The sequence below is a fragment of the Brienomyrus brachyistius genome, chromosome 10 (assembly GCF_023856365.1).
Source record: "Brienomyrus brachyistius isolate T26 chromosome 10, BBRACH_0.4, whole genome shotgun sequence".
Lineage (NCBI taxonomy): Eukaryota > Metazoa > Chordata > Actinopteri > Osteoglossiformes > Mormyridae > Brienomyrus > Brienomyrus brachyistius.
This window is the reverse complement of record NC_064542.1, coordinates 20,450,613-20,467,538: the sequence shown is the minus strand read 5'-3', so window position 1 is coordinate 20,467,538 and position 16,926 is coordinate 20,450,613. Positions and strand designations below refer to the sequence as shown.

Here is a 16,926-nt window from a genome sequence, read left to right as displayed (position 1 = left end):
AAGAAATATAAAGAAAAAGAACAAAATTTACCTATTGTTATAGTACTATTTTGTTTCCAGGCTACAGGCAGCTCATAAAGGGGGACATTTGAACCAGGGCCAAAGCTTAATGATGTGCCGTTTGGGTTCGGCCTGTTCGGAGTATAAACTGAATTTATTTTTGGTCGAAAAACTGTCAGATTTGAGTGTCGTAGTGTCAGGTACATACATAGTGGCCAAAATTGTGGAAACGCTTCCAGTTTTTTAGAGTTTACCGAACTTTACTCCAGTTACTTATTCAGTCATCCAGTGTGTGATATTTGTAACATTCTTTGTTTATAAACATTGCTGCCGATATTCATGCAGTCATTTTTAAAGCGTGATACCAAAAAGTGTTTCTGCAATTTTGGCCACTAGTGTATATTACAAATAACCCCAGTTAGTGTATTTCTGTCAGTTTATCAAAACAATCAAACTTGTCATTTTAACACTGCAGGGAGTCGATGGGCAAAAGGGAGAGAAAGGAGACAACCTGTTCCAGGATGACCTGGTAATGTAACACGCTGCTATCAAACAGGCAATTGCATCCATGTGAATTCACCTGTCATAGCAACACACACCAAAGCGTTCAAGTGCTAAATCATTCTAAATGCTCCATACTGTATAAATGAGCATCAGGGATGCTAAATTTATGATGCATGACCTGTCGTTTCTGTGGCCCCCACAGGTACAGATGATATCCCAGCCGGGCCCCCCAGGCCCCGTTGGCCCTCCTGGTCCTCCTGGTCTCCAGGGATTCAAAGTGAGTGATTCACTTCCCCACACAATTAACTACAAAGCTCTGACCCTCTGCCCAGAGAGTGATTTACATGCAGGTGGACCTTATATCTGGATTAAAGGGACACCATGGAATACCTGGCCAGAAAGCTGGTGTTTAGAAAATTCTGTGTTTGTGTTTTTATGTGAAGCTGTTAAAGCATCCAGAAAAAAACAGCAACAGTTCAAAGCTTTTATTTATACAGCACGAGTCTAGACGAGCTGTAAAAATAGACCGGCTTTGCAAAAAGCCGCCTTAAACTGATACTCAGACCTGTTGCATCGATTTTCCTCACCATCATCACCAAACTTTAGACTACTTACGAGTTTATTTTTCTTGAAATTTCAAGACCTTTCCAATGCCTGGACCCCTCATTCGGAGTGTGGTATTTTCGAAAGCTAACAAGCCAAGCAAAAAATCGGCAGACTTGGCCACTCTGACCGCACTGGCATTCTTCCTCACAAACCACGAAAGCGAAAAGCATCAATTCTGCTGTTTGCACATTTGCTTCATGTCAGAGCCGCGCGGCCGACGCGACTCCAGCCCCTCTTGGCTGTTTCTCTTCCTGTGACATAGTATAAAATGAATGAGGCTCTGAACATTATAACTCATTCATAAACCATAAAACAACACGGTAATCCGAAACGGCTTATTTTGCTCATTGCTGGGTAGTTTCAGAAACCCAGTAGTGTCACCGGGAACCTCAGAAAATGAGTTGTGACGATCACATGATGATTTCAGATGGTCACATGACCATGACCACTAAGCAGTTCCAGGCTTAAGATGGTCTGAAGGATTGATGAGAAGTAGGACGTCCTTGACTGTTTGCATCAATTTATTACACCACAATGGGGTGTGTTGTACAAAATCATAAAATTACATGTTTCAAACCATTGATTATACGAAAATGAAGTGGGCAGTGAGTGACTGGGGGTATAGTTACCATACAGGCCCCAGTAGCTTCTGTGTTGTGCCCCATATTCAGGGTTGTGTTTTGGTTGGCCATCTTTTAAGCGGCCATATTGGTTCAAGCATTACTTACAGTTCAAACCTGGAGACAGTTAGGAAAGGGTTCTATCATTTACACTTAATTCCGTTTCTTTAGGTAACACTCTTTCACCCACAGTATTAAGCTGGTCTTCTGCTGTAGTCTCATACGTCTCTGACTTTTTTAATTACACTACGTGGTCCGCTGATGGCTCATTGTGTTGTTGTACAGGGGGAGCCGGGGGAAGAGGTAAAGGGTGAAAAGGGGGACGTCGGCCCCCCTGGGCCACTGGTGAGTCTCCGTCTTCAGACGTCCACATACCACTGCAAGTAGACTATGCAGCACCGATGAGCTGCTGCTCACAGTCGTTATGGATTTCCTGATGCCGAGAGTCTCTGCCCTCTTCCCACAGGGACCACTAGGTCCACAAGGCCCACCTGGTCCGGCCGGATTGCTTGGCCTGCCAGGTGCGAAAGGAGAGAAGGTAACATGCTTATTTCACCCGCTGAAGGTTCTCCAGGGGTTAAGCTTAGCAGGCTCACCATACTGTCACCATTCTGTCTTACAGGGAAAGTCGGGGGAACCCGGATTAGATGTGGGTACCTCTCTTCTCTGCCACGCCGTACCCGCTTCGCCGCTCTGAATGGGGGCCACCCTGTGGCTGGCCTGAGACCCCTCCCACTGACACATTACTGTTCCTGTCTCCTCAGGGCTTCCCGGGGCTGACAGGAGAGAAGGGTGACCGAGGAGAGAAAGGAGAAAAGGTGAGGCGATGAAACTCGATAAATGTCAGCCTGATATGTACGCAATATGGCTTCCAGCCTGTTTTCAATCTATGTTCCGCTCTTTCGAAGGGTGACCGAGGGACAGTAGGCAGGAAAGGTCTGAAGGGACAGAAGGGTGAGCAGGGACCCCCCGGACTGGACCAGCCCTGTCCCGTGGTAAGCGGCTTCGCTAATCTGCCGTCCACCCCACTGCAGTCACCTCCTCCTAAGAGTTATATTACTCGGGTCTGGATGAATGAATGGATGAGTGAGTGAGTGAGTGAGTGAGTGAGTGAGTGAGTGAGTGAGTGAGTGAGTGAGTGAGTGAGTGAGTGAGTGAGTGAGTGAGGGAGGAAGGGAGGGAGGTTTATTATTGGCTATGTAAACTGCCTCACCTTTGAATGTCTGGGTGAATGAGATAAGGGTACATGTGTGCGTGGTTGCGTGAGCAAACATGTGTAACAACGGGATGGCTCTCGCTGACAGGGCTGTGATGGGGTTAAAGGTCACCCCACCCCAGATGTCCCCTGTCCCCTGGTATAGTACCTCTGTCTCTTCTCCCCTTCCTGCTGTGACAACCCTGCATGTTCATCTCCCACCTGGGGCTGGAAGTCAAGCTGACATTATTTAAAGAGCTCGTAGCTCTGATCAGCCCGAGATAAAGCTTTCGGGATTCCCTGTGTCACACAATGACTAAAACTGATTTATAAATATTTACTGGAGCTTACTCTTTAAGCAAAACACATTTGCCGCAAAGCACTGTAAATATTAGTAAACAAGGTGGAAGAGAACACATATTTCCCAAAAACCCCAGGGACTCTGCTAAGATCAGCTCTGTCCTTTAGGGATATAAGGGTGCAAACTGGGCTTCTCAAAGGTTTGACCACAGCCCCCTGGAACCCCCCACTGACTCTATCCATCCCGCTGTCTGTCTCGATTCCTTCCTTTCACTCTCTGCTGTTTTCAGTTGTTTTTGCCATTTCTTTCTCCTGTTTGCCGTTTTGGATATTGATACAGAAATCATACCTGCACGCGGGCTTGCCTGCCCACAGCTGCGATTATCAGCCCCTCGGCCAGTTCCGCACTCCTGTGTTGGGGATGCATCTGTTTAGACATGTGGTCAAGTAGTAAAATTATGGGGTTAAACCCTCATGGTCTGTCGGCAAAATGTGGGAACCCCCCCCCACCCGCCACCTTGCCTGATCAGCAAAATCTACCACGGGGGCCTATCGGTAGGGTAGCCGGATGCCCTATGAAATTTATTTCTGACATCACCTGTGTTAGAAGAACAATATAAGAAATAATACCTTTGGCAGAAATACTGGTCTGGGACCTACATTGCATGACCTTAGAGGCAGCTGGTGTTTCATTTGACCTGTCCGTCTGCTATGCGTGTGTTATGTGTTTTAGTACATGTTAGGCTATGCTTAGTGATATATTGCCCTGTCGCCTGTAAGTACTGCATGTGAACTGGTAACATTGCTTCATAAAACACCAGAACATGAAACACCAAAATGCAGGCCCCCCAACACACACACACACAAGAAAAAGACACGTGTTCTTCATCAGCAGATCGAGAACGTTATTCATTGTGGTGTTCTGCTGTCATTTGCGATTGCTGCATTTTCCAGGAGAGTGCTGCTGCCGTGCATTCACGTCGATTTAGCCAGCTGTGTGCTCCTCTGCAGTGAATGCATCTGTGCACGTGTTGGGTGCCAAAATACCTGCGCAGTGTCCGTTTTTTCTGGATCTGATCATAACTAACTGTTACCTTCCCTTCAGGGCCCGGACGGACTCCCCATAAAGGAATGTTTGCACAAGGTCAGTATCACGAATAACACAAAAAATACTATTAAACTTAATCGATAATTTTGCAACTTAAAATGCGCGACTGAGCAGGATTTTCAATAAATTTCTCTGCATCTAATGATTTAATATATAAACACTCCTATATACGTGACAGTTTGGACTGGATTTCTGATTATTTTTTAATAAATAATCAGTTGAGAAACCTCGGACTTGTAATAAACCGTCCACAGTGAATCCCAAAAATCCCGCGAGCTAACCGTAACATTTTCTGTTGTTCTTTTGCAGTGATGACTAACAAGACGCATGCCACCTGTACATATTGATATGGTATATTTTGCAGCTGAATACTTCTACTTTTTTGAAAGAAAAACGATTTTGTAAGGAAAGGTTTAATATAATATATTACGCTTTTAATGTCGGACATCATGTTGTCTATTAACAACGAAGGTGTTAACGAAAAACCTACAAGAAATTGTAGGCTAGTAGTATTAATGTTACCAATTGGACTTTTAAATTGTGTGTAAAGTTCGTATAATGAAGAATGGCTGCCATGAAGATTTAGGTGTAAAACTAATCATGGAAAACCAGTTGACGGACTCCTTATGTAGTCGATACAAGTTGCTGCTACGGTGATATGGACGGGAAGATTGGGTCCTAACACTACAAACGGACTTTCTGCTTTCTTTATGCAAAATGCTGCATGAGACTGATATCACTCAAAGACGATTCAGAGACTTTTGCACCAACGCCCCCCCTCCCCCTTCTCTTTGTTTTGGAAGGACAATAATACCTGGCAGAAGGCGAAACTCAAGCCTATCTCTCACCCTTAAATAAGGAGAGAGACGTGTGCTCAGCGGAGCAAAACTGTATTGAAACACACGTGAAGTTCGAGGTCCATGACGCTCGCAGTTAAGACCTGCAGTTTTTCCCGTCTGGAGTTTTACCAGCAGGGGGCAACAATGGGCTCGCTACAACTCAACACGCTGGAAACCCAGGCAAAGCGAATAAACCACAAGGCCATCGAGGCAGAAAGGCAGCCGGAATGTCCCCCATTGGTATAATGAAAGTCTGGAAGTATTTCTTTGTTTGAAGTATATTTGTGATTATTTCTTTTTCGTTTGTTCCATATTCAGTTAATGCAACGGATAGTGTTTTGATATGTTCAGAGTTTATGACATTTGTATTTCTCATTTGTATTGTTTATTTCTCAACACATTACGAGAAACCATTCATTCATTTGTGGTCACAGTGACCCAGTGCACAACTTTCAATTTTTAATTTTTGATGAGGCAAGAAATACTTACTGTTTTACTAAATGATGTGATCGTTTGTATAGTTCATATTAATGACACTTGGTTGTGATTATTTCTGGATATTACCATTACGGTAGCACTCCTGTGGATGGACATTTTTGTATAATATAAACCAAAATATATATATATATTTTTTTTTGTTACATCATTAGTGACATACAGTAGACAGATTTGTGTGCTATTCATGACATCTTATTCCTGTGTGTCCGTGCTATTAAACATGAAGGTTTTTTGTGCTCAGTTAAAACATTGTGAATGAAAAAGTTTAAAACATCCTATATATTAGTATTGTAACCTGCTCACAGACACTTTCTAGTAGCTCACACAACAGAGAGATACAGTTTCATTTTCTTTCTGTATGAGTTTTCTCATAAAACATTTCTTTAGACTTGTCATCGATCCGCTCTGCTGGATAATAGATACCAATCGGTTCCATCAAAAGTAGCTTTATCTTCTGCATTTTTTTCAGAAGTCTGTGAGTAGCAATCCAGAGGCTGCATACACAGCTGTCTATTGACAGCCATGAATATTGACGTAAGCTAAACGGGTTTGATTGCTGGTATTGTGGTAATCATCATTATTATTGTTATAAATCCACAGACATGAAGGGCAGTTCAACATATTTCCAGTTTATAGTCTTTTGTTGTAATTGTCGATTTTTCTTATAAACTTGTGTGTGCAAAGTGATGGGCTTTGAGCCTTTTCCACAGGGATGTCCTGTTTGTTTATGTAATTTTTTTTCACTTTTCTGAATTCAGAAAGCCGGTCGTGGTTCAGGGCTTCATCTGCTACCTTTTATGGAAATCTTAATACCTGGGACCCACACATCACATGGCAACACAGCATACCATGCCGATTCACGCACATGCAAAGCAGCCCCCCCACCCCCCCTCCACATACACCACACACACATTCACACACACACACCCAGCACCTCGCTTTAAGAGCTGATCCCCATAGGCCAAGGTGTGGTTGTACAGTTTTTAGTAACTTAACATAACATTTTCCCTAATTTGTATAGAAGGTGAAGACCACTGCACACAACTTTTTGAAATTTCTTTGATGGATTTTGGATTTTCAATTTGAAGTTTTTCATGATGGGGCACCTCGGTCACTAAGCATTGTGAAGACAAAAGACAATTGGTTGAGGTCCCTTTAAATGTGCCTTTATTTTTCCATGTGACCAGAGAGAAGTTTATGAGTGAAATGGTAGCTAGTACATTGTTCTTATCACTGTTCTGCAAGGGTTTTTATTTGACAAAAAGATGTAAAGAGGACTTGTGACTCTGAGTCAGCTTTTTGTCTTTTACTCTCATGCCAAGCCTGCCATTTTAATTTTCGTTTTGTATGCTTCTGAGTAATGTACAGTGTGCTTATTCATGAGGGGTCTTTTTATGCAGACCTGCATCTTAAAAGAGTTTTGTAAGAAAAACTCGGACAATATAGCATTTATTTCCGGTCTTTTGCCTCATTTGCGCAAGTCACTGTCTGAACACTTCGCCTTGCCGTAATAGTAAATCTTTTCGATAAGGCATCAATTGTAGTTGAAAGCTCATCAAGCAATGTTTTGTGGTGTTGACAGTAATTTTACTATCACGTGATTAGATTGAGTTTTGATTATTTTATGTTTTGTAGTAAAAGAGTTTTCAGCTATTTTTATAATGTTTCTCATTTTGGTTTGTTTTGAAAATATGTGAAATCTGGTACATACAATCAAAAATAAACATTTCAAATATTCAATAAGTGTGTTTTTATTTGTCTATGGATATCATTTTTTTGCACTTTGCGAATACTTAACCTTATACAAGGTAATTAACTTTGTATAAAAGCAGATGTAGTCATAACAGTTCCTTATAGATTTCGCGGACAGTTGACCTGTGGTCTAATTATGAGAGGTGCATTAGAAGTCGATCACTAGGTTTCCGTAGTGTAGTGGTTATCACGTTCGCCTAACACGCGAAAGGTCCCCGGTTCGAAACCGGGCGGAAACACGTTTTAAACAATTCGCTGGAGATGTATATTAATTAAGTTCATGTGATGGATGCTAATGAAACAAATAAACACAAGAACAAGTGCTCGCGTCGAAACAGGGCGGAAACACGTTTTCAGTGCTGTAAAATCTGCGAATTTATGGTAGAAAATCGCAACCTGAGAATTAGACCCGTACTTTCAGATTTCGAAAGTGAATGATCATACACGCTTTTTCAAATAAGTCAGAAATGCTTAAAAAGTATAGTTTAAAAATTTAGCAAATAAGCAACGTAATGGCAGTAAAGACAAGCAAAGATATCATTAGCGCCAGTTTCCGTAGTGTAGTGGTTATCACGTTCGCCTCACACGCGAAAGGTCCCCGGTTCGAAACCGGGCGGAAACACACTTTTATGATGGATTTGGTTTGGTTTGGTTTTGTTTTGTTTTGTTTTGTAATGTACAGTGACAGATACTATTTCGAGAATACTAATGTATAGTTCAATAGTTACCGTTTCATAATTTAATCGTTCGGTCCGCGTTGTTGCCCGCTGCGCGGCATAACACGTACCCATAGTTCTTAGCGACACGCGTACGCCCGGTCTGGCTTTTTAGATCCGCTTCCGGGTGACATCTTCCTTTTTCCCTGTGCCTAAATGTGAGAGGTAGCGAGTCGGCGAAGTCCTTGATTTTAATCCGACTTCATCCTCGTTAAAGGCACCGCAAAACCGTCGTCAAGATGACTGAACAGATGACCCTAAGGGGGACCCTAAAGGGCCACAATGGTTGGGTCACCCAGATTGCGACTACTCCTCAATTTCCCGATATGATTCTGTCTGCGTCAAGAGGTACCCCGTCCGCCGCCATGACTGTTCCACATAGTCTCTAACTACGTGTAATAGTTACTTTCCTGTTGCAGCCTAAATTGTAACCTGACCGTAATAATTGTATTTCATATTGTGGAACATTTGGCTGGTGCGAAATGTTTAACCATACCCACGCATTAATAACATCGTGATGTTCTGGGCCCGGTAAATTTTAGATTGTTTGACGAAAGCTGGTCAAAAATGATGCTGGCGTGCTCAGTGCGTGTCTGTGCTGAGACGCCGGTACATTTTTATAACCAATGCGGCTAATAAGGCGCCTTCGATCTACATGAGTGTCCCGGCACTGCATGTGTAGATCATGAACACGCGTACGGAAAACGCCTGTCATGGCCGTGTGTTGTACCCTTTTTTTCCTTTTATCAAACATTTTTCGGTTAATTGATTTCTGTTGTGTTTTTTATTTTGCGTACAGGTATATGTTAGTTCCTTGAACACGATCGTATATTCATGCTCTCTTCCCGCAGACAAGACCATCATCATGTGGAAGCTGACGCGTGATGAGACCAACTACGGCGTCCCCCAGCGTGCTCTGCGTGGCCATTCTCACTTTGTGAGCGATGTGGTCATCTCCTCGGATGGGCAGTTTGCGCTGTCCGGGTCCTGGGACGGGACCCTGCGTCTGTGGGATCTGACCACGTAAGTGGGAGGATGTGGATTTATCAGTAGGGCGCCTTAAATGCGTTTTTATGCACAGCCAGAACCACCTTATATGCACTGATAAGCATGATTAAGTCTGTTATATTTACACCAACATACAACCCTATAGGGGCACTTCAATAAGAAAAACAGTTCAGGTTTACTTTCTGCTTGCAAACTATCGTTTTGCACTCGATTCTACGTGCACTTCTAGGTTTTCCGGCTAGGAGCACGGTAACATTTTGAAGTGTACCAATGTTCTCTTTTGCCGTCTTATAGTGGCACAACCACCCGCCGATTCGTCGGGCACACGAAGGATGTCCTCAGCGTCGCCTTTTCTGCTGACAACCGCCAGATCGTATCTGGATCTAGGGACAAGACCATCAAGCTGTGGAACACCCTGGGGGTCTGCAAGTACACCATCCAGGTCAGTGTGTGTCGGCTTTCGGGAGGTGCCTAAACTACTTTGTGGCTACATCGCCTTGAAAGCTCCTGGTGCTTCTCATCGTCCGTTTTGAGTCCTGTGCTTTTCTGCTGACCTCTCTGAACTTTGCTCCCCCCCCCCGCAGGACGAGAGTCATTCTGAGTGGGTCTCCTGCGTGCGTTTCTCTCCCAACAGTAGCAACCCCATCATTGTCTCCTGCGGCTGGGACAAGCTGGTGAAGGTGAGCCGGTGTTTGCGTGTCCAACACACATTCCTGCGGTGATGTGGCTTTGAAATATTCCGTTTTATATACACTTCCGGTCAAAAGTTTTTGCACTCCACAGCTTTTTAATACTTTTTAATTAATTTCTTGAACTGCAGATTTTTAAAATAGTTTTTAACTATTGGAAAGTTGAGTGAACAACTATAAACTATAAACATGGAACAGGTATGTAACAGTGCATGTCTGATGCCCTTTTAACTGGTTGTGTGGTGGTGGCACAGTCAAGTGCTAGGCTGTCCTTTAACTTTAAATGCACTAGTTAACTGATTCAGCCTATGAAACAGAGCAGCATTTAATGTCCCTCACAGAAAGAATGCCTTGAATTTTCTCTGCTGTTGTACGGTTACTTTGATGAATCAGAGATATGGCATTTTATGGTACTCAAATGGTGGCCATACTGTAAATTTGTTAGCGAAATTTTTTCAGTGTGTTAGTATTTCTGTTAAGCGAGTAACATGCAAATGTGGAGAATCTCAGAGCTTGCAAAAACTTTTGCCTGGCAGTGTGTGTTAGATTTTGCAACTCGGATTCAAATTTACAGTCGGACTTGTCCCTATGATTATAAAATTTGGTCTTATCGTCTGAGCCTTTTGGTTTTGATGACAAGTCCTGCAATTATGAGGGGGCAGGCGGCGTGATTCCTTTTCGGCGCAGGGTGTATCGTGGCCCTTAACTGCGGTTTGTAAGGCAGGTGTGGATGCCCGTCTGAATCGCACGTTGGTTCTTTTGTCCTCAGGTGTGGAACCTGGCCAACTGCAAGCTGAAGACTAACCACATTGGCCACACTGGGTACCTGAACACCGTCACCGTCTCCCCCGATGGCTCCTTGTGTGCCTCTGGTGGCAAGGTATGCTGGGGACAGTGAGATTCGGGCATCTAGTCCAGTGTTTCCCAGTCCTCAGGGATCCATGGTCAGTGCATGTTTTTGCTCCCTCCCAACTTTTTGCTACCGGGGGCTGGGAAGGAGCAAAAACGTGGATGGTTTGTGGGTCCCTGAGGATGGAAACACTGATATAGTTTCATCAGTACAAAGATGCTGAATTGACAGGTACTGATGGGCCTGTGGAGTTGCATGAGCGGCCTGTTGCTTGGTAATACCTCGAAGCTGTGATGAAGCTTTCAATGCCATCTGTGTCACTGTGATGATTACGAGGCTGTTTCTGAGCATGAGGCGAGTTTATACCCTGAAGGCACTGCAGTCCGAATCCCCTGGGGCCCTGTGAGACAGGCTAACGTGGTTCTCTGCTCCCCAGGACGGTCAGGCCATGCTGTGGGACCTGAACGAGGGGAAGCACCTGTACACCCTGGATAGTGGAGATATCATCAACGCTTTGTGCTTCAGCCCCAACCGCTACTGGCTGTGCGCTGCCACTGGCCCCAGCATCAAGATCTGGGTACGGGCGAAGGGGGGCTGGGGCACTGTTACTGTCACACCCAGTTTTTTAGATTATGGGCTTCCAGTTGTGCTTGTTTGGGAGTGTGTGGAAGAATTAGGGTCATCATTTAAGAACTGAGTTTAAAGTAAATTTCACCTTAAACGTGACAACCAAGGAAGGGGAACCGTGACGAAACCTCGAATGCCATCTGTATTCCGATGATGATAAAGAGGCTGTTTCTGAGTCCATCCCTTAACAGACAGCAGCAGTGAGTGTCTTCCATTTTTTGGCGAGACGTTCACGTTTGCCCACCTGCTCCCCCATCCTCAGGACCTGGAGGGCAAGATCATCGTTGATGAGCTGAGGCAGGAGGTGATCAGCACTAACAGCAAAGCCGAGCCGCCCCAGTGCACATCCCTGGCCTGGTCTGCTGATGGACAGGTAGTCTTGGCTTCTCTGCTTACCGTGTTATGATTCTGTCTAGACGTGGTACAGAAATCGCGGTTCTGGCCGTACTCCGCGGTGTTAGTGTCTGATCTCGGTCCCCTGTGATTATTTCTATTCACTTGAATATCTGACTCCCATTGGTGACAAGTCCTGCAAATATGAGGGGTATTGCACAGTGAGTGTTTGCGGGTTGCGTTTTTAGACGTTCCCTAACAATATTTTTTCGTTTTTCTTTCACGCACAGACCCTGTTTGCTGGTTACACAGACAACCTGATCAGAGTGTGGCAAGTCACCATTGGAACCCGATAAACTTTTTTTACTGAAAAAGAAAAGGGCCTCTGACTTGTCAAACCTGAATAAAGGAAACATGTGAAGCTTCATTTCGTGTCTCTTTTTGTGGTCTGTGTGTTTGGGGGTGGGGTGCTTCAACACACCTACGAAATCCAGCGTAGGAAATCTGATCGAAATTGGTAGCGGCTGTGCTGGACAGGGCAATATGTAAAAATCTCCTAACTGGGTGATGGTGGTATGAACCAAGCATCATGATAGGTCAGATCAGAAGGGATCACTGTGTCTGGAAAAATGAATGACTGGGATTAAAACCTCATTGGCTTATATAGGGCTGATTTACAGAAATAGGGGTTTAGGTAAAGTTTAGATATTCCCCTGGTTTCCCGATTAATTTCGTAAAGTATGTTGATCTGCATGAGTCTTTGAAACTTTTTTTGAGACCTAAAACAAAACATCACTTTTACTATAAATACAGCTTTAGTCCCTGTAGGGAAATTGAGGTATACAATATGGAAATATACAACAATGCGATGAAGATTAATGCCTCAAAAACGAATGCAGTACGTACCAAAGGCTTTCTCGTTAATTTGTGTCACCTCAGGTGATAAGCTATTCTTGGTAGTTCCTAGTCATTTATGCATTTCGTGCATTTGATTCAGAGAGCCATGACATTTGGGATGTTACTGCTAAATGTTGCAAATCAAGAGACATTAAGGAACGACTTAGAATGTTCTTGATCCCAGAGGGAAATTCTCACGGACATATCAACCAGGTGCTTTAAACAAGACAGTGATCACAGTACAAACAGATTTGGAAAAAGTACACAATTCACAAGAGCAAAAATATTAAGTAAATACTAAAAAGAAGTAAATTAACATAAGTGTATGTGCGAACAGACGGTACTGGACTGCTTCATGGTGTGTTATGGCTGGGGGTGGGGGGTGAGACGCCAGGAGAAGGCGCTGTAAAGCGTCGTAGAACACCATGGTGGAATCAGATCGCTATGAAGCTTCTTAAACAGTATCGCTGTATTTTTTGGCCCCACTAGATGGCGCTCTTGGCTTGCTTTTTGGTACATACTTTGAGCTCTTTTTCGAACAGAGCACCATCTAGTGGGGTCAAAAAAATACAGCAAACTGTTCATGATGCTTCATTTGGCCATCACTATGATTAGACAGTGGATAGCGCCCCCTGGAGTGGACAGGCGGAACGGTTCACGATGTTGTTCGATATTGCCACCATCCTCCTCATCATCGCTGCCTGCAGTAGGCTCAGGGTCTCACCTGATGGAGCTGGCCTGTCCGATGAGTCTGTTTGCGTGGTCAGTTTTTATTAATACTGTGGTGATGCGTAAAAATTCTAATTAAAAAATGGAGGAAATTAGGCCCCTGCAGAACTTTTCTCTACAATAAGTTACCATTCAAACAGGGGGCACCTTGGGGACACAAATTTCAGGAAGCTATAGGACACCCTTGGTGAAGGATGGTCACTCTGTACAGGTAAAACCCGCTTTCTTTGCTCCCCACATTATACAAGAAGACCCAATTCTGAAACAGAGGAGTTTGATGATGTGAGGAGATTAAGGTGAAGCTTTGGTGCAAAGTCCATGTGTTCCAGGGGTGGGCAGTCTTATCCCCAAAGGGCCGGTCTGTATGCAGGATTTTTGGAATAACCTTTAGGTCAGCCGTTCAAACCCAAGTGTGAGGACATTTCCCTTTCTGGATAAGATTGCCCACCTCTGATGTAGTCTGTCACCCAAAGCAACACCTCTATGTCCTGTGTCATTTACAACCCAGATCTCAAAGTATGAAGATGTGTCCTCAAAATTTCGGAGAACTATGCTCTTGATTCGCCATTAGCTTTTTAATGCCTTTCATTAAGTCTATTGATGTAACCAAGGTTTATTTTAAGGTTTTTTGAATGATTCACAACGCGGGCCAATTTGAACAAAAAGATTGACCCAATTCAGTTGCCGTAGAGTTTCTTCGTATCCAAGCAACGAGATCGACGCTACGGTCAGACGGTAAGGCGCTGTGCTTTTGCGTTTAGAGAAATTGTTTTATGGTGGATGAGGAGAATGTGATTACCGATCAAAATTAAACGATACTCTGGTATGTGTTATACAGATACACGTCATTTTGATAAAATTAAGTATGGATGACAACCAAACGGTACCCGCTCGTGTTTATGTGGAGCGAACTCTGGCTTTGATCAAGCCGGATGCTATCGACAAAGCGGATGAAATCGAGGATATCATTCTGTGCTCAGGATTTACTGTTCTGCAGGTACCGTTTTATTTTTAATGTTACGTCAGTGCAATCCAGTATGTTGTAGCTGACAAACCACGAACTACACATTCTAATGCATGTTAAAAGAAACAAAAATGTTAATTTCAATACATATACAGTGATTGTACGTTTGTACAATTCGAACATACGGCTGTCGACTTGGCGTAAGTGCAGATAGGCTGAGCTTCCAATGAATGACTAGGTACAAGTGTAAGCAGTATTAGACGAAGAGCTACATATTAGGTTAAAAAAAAAGAAGATCGAACCGAATAAGACAATTATTCAAATGAGCAGTTGTATAGGCTAGTAGAGACCGGTGTTGCTGGAACGTGTGGGTCTTGAAACATTACTTGAAGGTGCTGCGAGAATCTGCTGTTGTGGTTCCGCTACTCATTGTACTATCGGGGAATCACACAAGAGACCGTATAAGCGACACTTATCACGATTAGGAGGGAACTCCAAGCCGCAGTACTCATTCAAATAAAAAGCCTCTCAGCGCATTTCTAAAACTACTTTTCAGTTCAAGGCCTAATTATCAAAACGGTTTAATTGGTTAACACATTTGACTTTCTGTCACATTGACATTAGTGGAACTGCTGGATTGAAAATTCGCCCTGGAGATTTGAAGTTGATTACTTTGGCCGAAATGTTTTCCCATGACAATGTCATTATACTTATGATTTTCTCTCTCTTCTCGTTAAACAGAAACGGAAGATTCATTTAACCCCAGAGCAATGTAGTGACTTCTATGCGGAACAATATGGAAAGCTGTTCTTCCCCAGACTTACTGTGTTCATGAGCTCTGCACCCGTCACTGCTTACGTTCTTGCACGAGACCAAGCTATCGCGTACTGGAAAAGCCTGATTGGACCAAGTAACCCTATCAAAGCCAAAGAGACACACCCGAATTGGTAGTTACATAGACTCGTAGATGGTAAAATAGCATTGAATATATACCAGTTTGAATTGTTTCTGATTATATTGCTTTCTAACAAGCAATTTTCTGTACCTTTTTTTTAGCCTGAGAGCTAAATATGGGACTTCTGATCTGAGGAATGCCTTGCATGGGAGTGACAGTTTTTTGGCTGCTGAAAAGGAAATAAAGTTCATGTTCCCCAATTGTGAGTGTCACACGCATTGTGAATAGCTTTTTTATGTTTTTAATAGGCATAATTATATATTACACACTTTAAAAAGTTTAGGAAAAATCAGGAGCATCCTGGATAGGTATAACTTCATCGAGACAAAAATAGAATATTGTGTGGTCGTACCTATGTGGTTGGAAGTAGAGTAATAAGGATGATGCGTTATTTTTGCATTATTGGAATGATTACTGTGTGTCACTCAGCAGCTGTCATTGAGCCGATTCCCACCCGATATGCTGCTAAGGATTACCTGAATAGATTTGTGAACTCAACTCTGCTCAATGGACTGACTGAACTCTGCAAGAGAAAGCCAGCGGACCCCTTTGTGAGTACCTAGCCGGTGATCAAAGACACTTGGGAAGTACTGAAAACTGTGACTTTCGGGAGCAGACACACCTCCAAATGCGCTATAAATTGTCTGTCTCTGTAACACTTACACAAACAGTGTCACGCCTGTACTGATCCCTTTTGATTTTCCTTCTCTTAAAAGACTTGGCTGGCTGATTGGCTGATAGAAAACAATCCTAACAAACCAAAGGTGATTCATGCTACCTGAAGAAGCAGAATACATCTTCATATCTCTGGGGGTTTCCTTCCCCCTGTAAATGGAATAAAGTTTTCCAGAGTTTTTAGTATATGTTGTTTTATTTCATTATCGCCCGCCATCAGTACAAATACCAGAACATATGAATTTGTCAGACTCTTAGTATTTGGTTACTAGTTATTAATATAGTAAAATTTTTGTTTTAAATATGCATATTTAACAAATGACTGTGGCCCATTGGCTGTCATTGTAGATGCTACATGGTGAGTTTCTTCTCTTAACAGACACCAACCAATAGATGAACTGACAGGAAGTTTAATAAAATGAAATTGCACTGAATAATGCTTTAGCAGTGTGAAACAGCGCTTTGTCACAATTTGTGCAATTAACAGTAGAATATCTTTACATATACAGCACTGAGCTTCATTTAGAAGCAGGAACTGCTCGTTTTATTACACCTTAAGCAACATTTCACATTATTGGTTAGAGGTGGGACAGCACAACATAAACGTAAAAGTAAGGAATGTAAAAATTACATTCTGATATTTTAAAGCAACTGAAACATAGCATTATAACTTTTCATTTGTGTTATATTTTTACTGTTTAATGCATATTGAAACTGACAGCTTATTTCATTTAAGCGCTTTAGAACATAGTCGTCCAACCTGGAATCAGGTCCTTTTGTCCTATGTTATACATATAATTTCTTATTATTTCCATAAAATATTAAGCACTGAAATTTAAAAACTTACACATGACTCTTAAAGGGCAGGCTTTGTCGTATACTACTCACAGTAAGTTAGAGATATTTGGCTTTCGGGTGAAATTTATTGAAAACATAAAAAGTTCACACTACAGTGATATTATATCATGAAAGTAGGACATTTAAGTATAAGCATGCAAGCGTGATTTCCTCATCTCAAACAATTTATTGAAACAAAAGCTAACAACAGTGTTGAGTATACC

At 42.8% G+C, this 16,926-nt stretch overlaps 3 protein-coding genes and 2 non-coding genes across 6 annotated transcripts in view; all 5 read left to right on the top strand.

Moving 5' to 3' along the window:
• Nucleotides 1-7,413, top strand: part of col23a1a (collagen type XXIII alpha 1 chain a) — a 117,682-nt gene extending 110,269 nt beyond the window's left edge. Inside the window, exons 20-29 of the mRNA XM_049027666.1 lie at nt 476-529; nt 707-781; nt 2,016-2,075; nt 2,197-2,268; nt 2,353-2,379; nt 2,495-2,548; nt 2,639-2,725; nt 3,035-3,085; nt 4,331-4,369; nt 4,643-7,413. Of these exons, the coding sequence (XP_048883623.1) occupies nt 476-529; nt 707-781; nt 2,016-2,075; nt 2,197-2,268; nt 2,353-2,379; nt 2,495-2,548; nt 2,639-2,725; nt 3,035-3,085; nt 4,331-4,369; nt 4,643-4,645 (522 nt within the window). The 3' untranslated portion in view covers nt 4,646-7,413. The remainder of the gene's footprint in view (nt 1-475; nt 530-706; nt 782-2,015; nt 2,076-2,196; nt 2,269-2,352; nt 2,380-2,494; nt 2,549-2,638; nt 2,726-3,034; nt 3,086-4,330; nt 4,370-4,642) is intronic.
• Nucleotides 7,414-7,588: 175 nt separating this feature from the next.
• Nucleotides 7,589-7,661, top strand: trnav-aac (transfer RNA valine (anticodon AAC)). The gene has a single exon. It is a non-coding gene; the product is annotated as a tRNA-Val (tRNA).
• Nucleotides 7,662-7,971: 310 nt separating this feature from the next.
• On the top strand, nt 7,972-8,044 carry trnav-cac (transfer RNA valine (anticodon CAC)). The gene has a single exon. It is a non-coding gene; the product is annotated as a tRNA-Val (tRNA).
• Nucleotides 8,045-8,262: 218 nt separating this feature from the next.
• Nucleotides 8,263-12,072, top strand: rack1 (receptor for activated C kinase 1). The gene is made up of 8 exons (XM_049027696.1): nt 8,263-8,486; nt 8,990-9,161; nt 9,441-9,588; nt 9,731-9,826; nt 10,605-10,715; nt 11,122-11,262; nt 11,575-11,685; nt 11,936-12,072. The coding sequence occupies exons 1-8, from the start codon at nt 8,378-8,380 to the stop codon at nt 11,999-12,001; spliced, it is 954 nt and encodes a 317-aa protein (XP_048883653.1). The 5' UTR covers nt 8,263-8,377; the 3' UTR covers nt 12,002-12,072.
• Nucleotides 12,073-13,865: 1,793 nt separating this feature from the next.
• Nucleotides 13,866-16,051, top strand: nme5 (NME/NM23 family member 5). Of its 2 annotated transcripts, XM_049027701.1 has the most exons (6): nt 13,866-14,006; nt 14,110-14,268; nt 14,977-15,182; nt 15,292-15,392; nt 15,620-15,741; nt 15,907-16,051. In XM_049027701.1, the coding sequence occupies exons 2-6, from the start codon at nt 14,137-14,139 to the stop codon at nt 15,970-15,972; spliced, it is 627 nt and encodes a 208-aa protein (XP_048883658.1). In that variant the 5' UTR covers nt 13,866-14,006; nt 14,110-14,136; the 3' UTR covers nt 15,973-16,051. The 2 variants fall into 2 exon arrangements, with proteins under 2 accessions (XP_048883658.1, XP_048883659.1); XM_049027702.1 differs by lacking the exon at nt 13,866-14,006 and having other exon boundaries at nt 14,013-14,268; nt 15,623-15,741.
• The last annotated feature ends 875 nt before the right edge of the window (nt 16,052-16,926 follow it).